The sequence below is a fragment of the Alosa alosa genome, chromosome 11 (genome assembly GCF_017589495.1).
Source record: "Alosa alosa isolate M-15738 ecotype Scorff River chromosome 11, AALO_Geno_1.1, whole genome shotgun sequence".
Classification (NCBI taxonomy): Eukaryota; Metazoa; Chordata; class Actinopteri; order Clupeiformes; family Clupeidae; genus Alosa; species Alosa alosa.
In genome coordinates, this window is record NC_063199.1 from 11,843,931 (window position 1) to 11,852,993 (window position 9,063).

Sequence of the window (9,063 nt, forward strand, 5' to 3'; positions counted from 1 at the left end):
CTGGTCAAAATGAGTCAGGCTACTACTACAGAAATATAATCTATCTGACCAACATTCGAAATTGCATTATGATAAGAGTTGTTCATATATTTTACCAACAAATATTACTAATAATCAGGGGTTAAACTGCGCCGGGGCTGTCCGAGGCACATCCCCGGTACATACTGTAAACCTAAATTTTATTCTGTATGATGCTGATCCCCCTGCACATACTTATCAGGGGACTCAGCAACCCCCCCCCACACACACACACACACACACACAAACACATACACACACACACACACACACACAGAGCTGAGACAGCCCTGGCCTGGAACATAACAAATTTCAATTTAACCCCTGCTAATAACTATTACAGTTCAAGACATGATTAAGTCCAAACCTATAGGGCATCTTGTGATCCATCATTGCACAAGTTATCCATCAGTTACAAACATTAGCATAATAAAAAAAAAGTATGTTGCTAACACCAATAGTTGTCTGTAAATCCTTTATGAAATTGTTAAACAAGTTCAAGTTCAAAGTTTATTGTCATCTGGAAAAGGTAGTGTAAGTTGTTTTAAGGTATTAAGAACATGTTTAAAAACACAGATCACCTGTGTACATACCAGACCTTTGTTTTTCTTGATAGGAAATAATAGCTTATCTTTTTGGAATAGCTTATCTTTTTGGATTTTTTGGAAAATCTAGGGCAATTCCATGCAAAGGGAAACCATGGAGGAAAAAAAATTGTGCACACACAAATAGAACTGTTGTTCAAATGTTCATTTAGGTCTATATTTTATTGTTTGTAACTGATCTGATTGCATTTACTGGGAAACAACACTCTTTTTACATAATAAATATGGAGTGAAACCATACAGAAACAACATTTTTCACATGGCAATATTATACATATTTTAAAAGGGGATAAATGGACTCAAGGTTCCAACAAATTGTAATCACTGACAAATTCCAGATTGACAAGGGAATGATAGAGCAATGTGTTTGCTCAGCTTACCTTAAGAGCACAGCCTTAAAATGGTAAGGCTCCTATTTATAAGTCAGCATGTTCCATGGCCATGCCACACCCATAACGTTTTATAGGAAACATGTCTGTGCAAAGCTGATTTATATCAATGTAAAGTGTGATAAACAAATTGTGCCCCTTTCTAACTTTTAAACCCTTTAATAGTGTGTTATGGATGTGACGTTATGGATGTTACATAATGTGAATTTGCAGGAGTGGAGTCTTTATTTGACCTTGAAGTCAATAAACGTCTGTTCTGGTTGCATGCCAGTTTCAACACATTTAACTTTACTGTCTCTATAATTAATATTTCAGAGATTATTAGGCTGATCAAAACCACAGGATGGCCTAAGCATTAGCAAAACAAAACATAATATTAAAATACCTCCAGACATAACCTATTTTCGAGTAGCATAATAACAAAAATCTGAGCAATTATCTTGCCGTATTTGTCATACTGTTAACTGGATTATCGTGTATCATCGTAGCTGGTGAGGACGGCTGACTTTGCAGCTGGAGTTACAGTAACATAGCAACCTCCTTCTGTTGCAGATGTGTTCAGCCTACCATTCACATCTGTTTAACACAGCTTAATTTGAAATGTGACGCTCGACTATTTACAAGGTTTACAACATGATGTGCCAGCATTTGAAGTGTCACATCCTCTGTAGCTAATACCCACAGAGTAACATTAGTAATGCCAGCAATAAACTAGATGTACCGCATAGCGGTACAAAATATCTGTCTCAGTCCTACACAATCTAAACAAATTTGTCTCCATCTCCTACTCTTGCAACTCATGTGCGTGAAAAACAGGCTGTTAGGATGCTGAACTCTCTCCCCCCTCTCCCCCCTCCCCCCTCCGCTACATAACATCCTGGACTTTGGACCCACAATGGCTGCCTTGCACTTGTTGTTGTTGTCCTGAAAACACTTCTGAACACACTTCTGCTGCTCTTACATAACTTGCACCACTATGCCACTTGCAACAGAACTACCTCAGCCATTTATTGGCCTGACTTTTGCACTATTATATTGACTGTCTACTGTATGCACAATTGCACATTTTCAACTCAAATTTTGCTGCTCTTATTTTCTTCATTGTATGTGCCTTCTTATTTTTACTTTTTATATTTGTTACTTGAATGTTATGTTTGTCTGTGGACCTAATTGGTAAAATATGTCTTGTCTCCACCGTGGGATAGTGGGAAACGTAATTTCGATCTCTTTGTATGTCTTGACATGTGAAGAAATTGACAATAAAGCAGACATTGACTTAAGAGTGTGTTTGCTTGCTTGTGAGTGTGTGTGTGTACATTATGATGTGTTTGTGTGTGTGTGTGTGTGTGTGTGTGTGTGTGTGTGTTTGTGTGTGTGTGTGTGTGTGTGTGTGTGTGTTTATGTGTGTGCATTCGTGTGGTCTTTTAGTGTTTCTGTTTTGGTGTATGTGTGTTTGTGCTTGTTGTGTGTGTGTGTGTGTGTGTGTGTGTGTGTGTGTGTGTGTTCAAGCATGCATGTGTGCAAATCACAAATGAGTGTGAATGGGATAGTTTGATGCGGGCTCTTTACATTACATTAACATACCATAAACATTTTGTCATCTTGGGTGCAACAGTTCAGGTAGTTATTTAGCAAAAAACTGCATTTTTCAGGTTCTGGGGGCCCTAGTGTGGTGGAGGAGTGGCCACCAAGTTTCATGCTCCCTGGTGTTTCAGTAACCTGGAAATCACTGACCAAAATTGATGACGGGAAAAGAAAATATATATTTATTTATCTTTTATATTTTAAATTACTTGTTGTCCTGATTCTTCACTAATTTTGTACATGCTCTAAGGCATTTTGTTTACCAATGAGTCCAACTGTCACATTCATAGCTGAAACTGCCCTCCAGATATCATCAATGATACCAATCATGCTTCCATTGCATGAAGCAGTATGAAAAATTGGATTTGTATAGCAGAACCATCAGTCTGACCTTTCTTCACTGTTTTGCCAATGAGAATATGTTGGCCTATGATATTAACATTGACAGATTATGATAAGCTAAGCCTGGTCTTGAATGACCCTTGAGTTGCGTTTAACAAACAACTAACAAATAAGGTTTACAAATAGTGGACCTATTCTAACAAAAAAGGATCTTAATATTGCTTTGTACGCTCACCAGGCTGAAGTCATAAACACAGTCCTAATTTAAAAGCAATCATTCAAAAAAGAAACACCCAATGCTAAAAAATAATCAATACCATGAGCAAGAAAACTAGATGGGAAAACAATGTAAGTGGACAGTGCATTTAACCATGCATTCAGCTTTGTTTGTGAGGCAGGCATCATGTAATGTAGGCCTAAGTGGGTCCTGAAGAGGATCAACATCTCTGAGCTGCATTAATGTTGCTTTGCCAACTGAGCGGATAAAACCAAAGGGGTGGGCTTACGTTTGTAATGTGTGCCACCCTGTGAGATTCTAGGCATGAGATGTCCATCTGGTAGAGGCATTCAGACTAAATAAGGGACCAGCACATGATATCCTGCCCTTACTATGTTTTTCTAAACTTTAATAATATAAGCCTAACTATTTTTTGTTATTGTTACTTATATATTTGTTTGACTATTTTAGACATTATTGGGTAAATTGCACAACACATGTTTTACTTTGGCAATGTTTTGCATACACATTTTAAATTAAAACCATTTTATGTATGACCATTACACACACACACACACACACAAACAAATTATTAATTTAATTTACAAAAAGGTATGAGATAACCTTGCCTGACAGAACAACCCATTCTTCTGCGGTAAAACACTGCACTGGACAAGAGGACCGTAACAATTTGCCACTAGATGTCACCCCCGTGCGCTTAATGAAAAAGAAAATAGTCATAGACTAATCTATGGTACAATTCAATGTTTACAATAAATACACTATACCGAACAGAAATAAAAACGCACAACAAATGACTAAAAGAGCAAGAAATTACTGCATTTATGGTTCAGAGAGTTCAGCCAATGGGCCTAGCCTCCCAGAGCCCGTTCCTATTAAATTGTCTCACTACCTACCGGATATGCCATCACGTAAAAAGCGTCGTTGAAGAGGAAGTCGGTTTTCAAACGAGTCCCATGTTTTTACACACAAATAATAAGGGTTTGTGAAGTTAATTAACGTAACGCACAATATTGGCCGAAGTAGTTTTTCCTGCATTAAATCTGTGAACCGAGTGACTTTCCACAGATGCAGGCAAGAGACTTCACAGTTAGTGAAAAACGTTGTTGCCGTAGCGCTCTTGTTAACTCCTGCACCCTAAAATTGAATTATGAGATAACTCAATGTTAACACGAGGCTCCCCTGGACTTGGAAGTATATTGGACTGAATTGTACAATGAAACTGTAGTGCCATAAATGTTACACTTCAGCTGAGTGTAGGCCTATGTGAAAGAGCGAAGAGTCAAAAACAGCGGGGAGCGATGAACTTCACAGGGAAACAAGAACAACCCAAGACCTTCAACTCATGTTTTGGGCAAGTAAGTAGGCTATGCATTTTATCTCACACGGCGTCCTACTACCGTTCAAGTCACGAGCACCGGCGCCCTTGGATATATTTGATTAAGCGGGGCATTAATTGTATTTCTAGCAACCGTACACGCCAGAGGAGTACCAGGCGATCCAGGCTGCGTTGCGACAGAAACTTGGCCCAGAATACATAAGCACTCGTTTGGCCGGAGGTGGACAAAAGGTAAGAAAGCGTTTCTCTGTTTTTAATGGGCAGAGTATGTGTGTTCTAATTACTATTAGATGTATTCTATGTACCGGTATGTTTGTTGCAGGTGTGTTATATTGAGGGCCATAGAGTCATCAGTCTGGCCAATGAGATGTTTGGGTACAATGGTTGGTCTCACTCCATCACCCAGCAGACTGTTGGTAAGTGATCTGCTGTATATCTCAGCTTTTGTTTTGTGATGCACGTGGAAGTCTGCTCACTTTCAATTATCTCCTATATTATTTTTTACAACGTGTTTTTGCAGACTTTGTGGATCTCATCAATGGAAAATTCTATGTTGGAGTTAGTGCATTTGTGAAAGTACAGTTAAAGGTAAAAAGGAAAAACACTGTTACATTCTGAAACAGTTACGTTTATCCTCTTGAATTTGATAAAGTAGAAATCATTAATGGCAACATTATTGAATGCGTTCAGTCTGTTATCGTTTTTTGTGCTTGTACATTTTGGGCCCTAATTTAAATGGTGAGCAAAGTTAGAAGTCTATCAACAAGCCAAGTTTTAGTGCATGAACTAGATATCCTGTGGTTTGTGGGAGCATTGAACAGACTTTTTGGTTAAGGTCTTGCCCATCATGTTAAATTATCAAATGGACTTTGCTTAGTTATTAAATCCGCTTTAGTTAGAGACTTAAGACTTTGCAGTTTGCCCATCATTCAAATTGGAGTCCTTTGAGTGAGCTGTGTCATCTCCCTGTGACTTGACTTAACTAGTTGTTAAGTGGTTGGAGTGGTTGTTCAAAGTAGAATTTATCTTCTTCATTAAATCAGTAGTGCAAGACATGTTATAATAGTTTAAACCCAATGATGGCGATAAAAATTGCTCCACTGATATTATATTTTCTCTTCAAGGATGGGTCATATCATGAAGATGTGGGCTATGGTGTGTGTGAGGGACTGAAGTCCAAAGCATTGTCACTGGAGAAGGCCAGGAAGGAAGCTGTGACAGACGGACTGAAAAGATCACTCAAGTATGATAAACTACCCTGGCTTGGTCTGGTTTGATTTGCTTTTTTGTTTAAATCGTATGTAGGATATATGCCATTCAAAACGGATGCAGCCGTGCAACCATTATAAGGATTACATTGGACTTGCCCTGGGTGGTGTTTGCAAAGATAACACATAATAGTGTGAACTCCTCAATTGTCAGACGTGTTTTATGTTTCACACAGTAGGTTATGCAAACATCTTATACAGGTTATTTCAGTGTTGGAGTTACTGTATGTTTGCATAAATCCTTCTGTTCTGAACATTAGAAGTGTGTTAGGTTATTTATTGTACATGAATGAATGGCGGTGAAAGGTTTCCATGTTGGTGAGAAAGGACTTACTTTTAGTTGAGACTAGTTTATTTTCTCTACATATAGGTGCTTTGGAAATGCTCTTGGAAACTGCATCCTCAACAAGGAGTATCTCATTGCCATTAACAAGATCCCTAAACAAGTAAGCTAAATCTCAAGAGCATGTTAAATTCATGTTAAAAAATATTACATTATTGTAATACATTCAAGGTGGAATTATGTTCAAACCTTGTCTAAGTTAAACCAACCCTAAACCAAGGCCTGTAAAATATTTCTGTTCAAATCTTGTTCAAAGCCCTTGATATTATTTCAATTCTACTGAATGAAAAGCACATTATCTAGCAAGCCATAATTGGGCATTAATATTTTGAAAAGTATTATTCACACCCAGCCCAAACTTTGTAGGATGAAAGACAAATATGTTATTAGTATGACTGAAGCAAAAAGAGAGTAATATTGACTGAAGCAAAAAGAGAGTAGATGGAGAGTATTATGAACTTGATTTTTGTACCCATTTGGAATCAATAATTACTTTTTCTTTCAATACAATATTTTATTTATGGTGTGTCAACATTTGTGGTCTCTATGAATAATGAGCATAAACATATTGAGGACAAAACAAGGGGAGGTTGCATTTTCAGACACGTTCAAAGCACTAATAAAGGTATGTGGGGTAGCTAGCAGGAACATGAACATATATGTGGAAGTAGCTCATTGGATGGACATTTAGTGTACAAAGTGGCGATGTTGTACCGCAGATAAATATCATACATAGGTGTAACAATGTAATTATTACTATAATGTATCTATGAAGGTATGTTTGCAAATGAAATTTGTAAATGAAATTATCATACATTAAGCTAATCCCACATAGATAAATATCTCACTATTTTTGGCATTAGCCCATGCCACCTCTAGATCCTGCTCTTACCAAGCGATCTGATGGTGAACCATCAGTGGAGAAGGCCAGATATTCCAGTCTGGTTGGTCGCCAGTCTGCTGGCAAAGCTGAGGATCCTATGGGAGAGACATGTGCCAAGCAGCCAAGAGTCCAGCTGGTGTCCGAACCATGGGATGACAAAAGTGATGTCAGGACATCGCTTTCATTAAACACTCCTGGACACTCTGCTCTACCTGACCCTGACAAGAGGCCCAACACCACATCCAGGTTAGCAATCTGCACAGAAACACAAGACTCAGCCAGCCAGCTGCTTTATATGAGTCTATAGACCCTTTCAACAATAAAAACAAAAACAATGCTTGAACATTCTATTTGGGCCCCAATCTACTTCCTCTGCATTAAGATAACATATGGAATGTTAAAAAGGAAGTCTTGTGGGGCCAACTATGATGCTGATAATGGAACTCTCTTGAAAGGGTCTATATCTATAATGCTATATCTATAAAGCCCCAATCCATCATCTTCATCTGTTTCTTTTGGAGTAGACCCCTTAATGAAGACTGCAGTAGACAGGCATAGCAACAGGATACACTAAATTGACTTGTTTGCCGAGTGCACTTTTAGTTTGTTTATTGCTCCGTCGTCATCCAGTAGGTCTTCAGTGGGCATGGACGACATGTCTCCCACGGACCAGCATGTGGACCCCAAGCAGCTGAGGAAGCTGAGGCAGCAGCAGCTGCAGCAGAAGTTTCGGCAGGAGATGGAAGCTAAGAAGATGCAGGAGAACAACCAAACCCCTGCACAAGAGCCTGGAGCTTCTCATGGTACGGTAGTGTTAAGGGAAGATCATGAAGGATGTCTTTGTAAAAGAGAGAACTGCTTCTGGTAACAACTATAATAATTTGTTTTGAATTGTTTGTATAGCTCTTTGTAACACGTTTGTAGTTATTGACCATCAGCACAGTAAATTATTATTTTACCTTTGGGGTGAGTTCCCACAGTCTCAGAGGCTGATGTTCTCAACAGTGCTGTTGGGCTCCAACCTGGAGACTGCTGGTCAAGGCACACCTAATTCTTATGCAGAGAAGTGTGAGGATGAGTGCTTGGCTGGTAAGATTCAGTTGCTCTGGTTTGTTGCTTTGGCCAAGGTCTAGTTCTCAGTCATCAGTCAAGTTGTACTCAGATATTCCCAAATCTTTCTAGATGATCCGGAGCTGTGGAATTTCACTCTTGACCTGTTGGATCAACCTCTTCATACCACGACCACAAGCCCTTCCTCCACATCGGGTAGTGAGCACGGAATGTCGACACGGAGTAAGACACCGCAAGGAGCACCAAGCCTGCAGGCCCCAGTGCAGCCTCAGGGCAATGGAGGGTTCGCACAGCACCGGTCCCATCAGTCCATACAGAGATGGAATCAAACAGGTAACGTTTCCATGGAAAGTCCTCTCATGCATTTAATGAAGTTGCTCTTTCACGGTTATTAGATGTAGTTGTAACATTTTGCCAATTTTGTTTCACAGGTGAAGCTGTAATTACACACAGGCCATGTGAATTTAAGAAACGGAGATTTGACCCTTGAGTTTGGAAAAAATATTTTATAAATAGTAAGTTTTATGGTTCTTGTTTTAACTTAATTTGAGTTCTATTGCAATTTGTAATAAATATTTTAAGTTATCAAGTACATCTTTGTCATTTTTTAAATCACCAACTAGGCCTGTCTTGTGGAGATGTGGAGAAACAGTTCAGTCGGTATTGATACTGTAGCCAGATTTTGTATCCAGAAATCTTCATTTTTATTAATCTTTATATATATATATATACAAATTATACAATGTTCACACAAAACCAGATTTGAGTAACCACACAGACCCCAGAAAGAGCGATCAAAACAGCAAAATAAAAATACAATAGTTAACAGTATGGATTCTGTGCTTGCTTGTGAAGACTTAGCCTTGTTATTGTGGGACAGAATGCATGCAAACCTGTCAGAAGTATGGGTAAATGTATTCTGGTATGATTTTAGCAACAGTATCTCAGAAAAAAAACTGGTGTTGGTATGTCAGTCACTTTTA

General features: G+C 38.7%; 1 protein-coding gene across 3 annotated transcripts; it reads left to right on the forward strand.

Annotated features, from left to right (window-relative positions):
* Positions 1-4,099: 4,099 nt before the first annotated feature.
* On the forward strand, positions 4,100-8,672 carry rad52 (RAD52 homolog, DNA repair protein). Of its 3 annotated transcripts, none has more exons than XM_048256312.1 (11): positions 4,100-4,534; positions 4,645-4,746; positions 4,838-4,931; positions 5,036-5,103; positions 5,640-5,758; positions 6,154-6,229; positions 6,990-7,255; positions 7,640-7,812; positions 8,015-8,098; positions 8,192-8,413; positions 8,512-8,672. In XM_048256312.1, exons 1-11 carry the CDS (start codon positions 4,478-4,480, stop codon positions 8,568-8,570), a joined length of 1,320 nt encoding a protein of 439 aa, XP_048112269.1. In that variant the 5' UTR covers positions 4,100-4,477; the 3' UTR covers positions 8,571-8,672. The 3 variants fall into 3 exon arrangements, with proteins under 3 accessions (XP_048112269.1, XP_048112270.1, XP_048112271.1); XM_048256313.1 differs by having other exon boundaries at positions 7,643-7,812; XM_048256314.1 differs by lacking the exon at positions 8,015-8,098.
* The last annotated feature ends 391 nt before the right edge of the window (positions 8,673-9,063 follow it).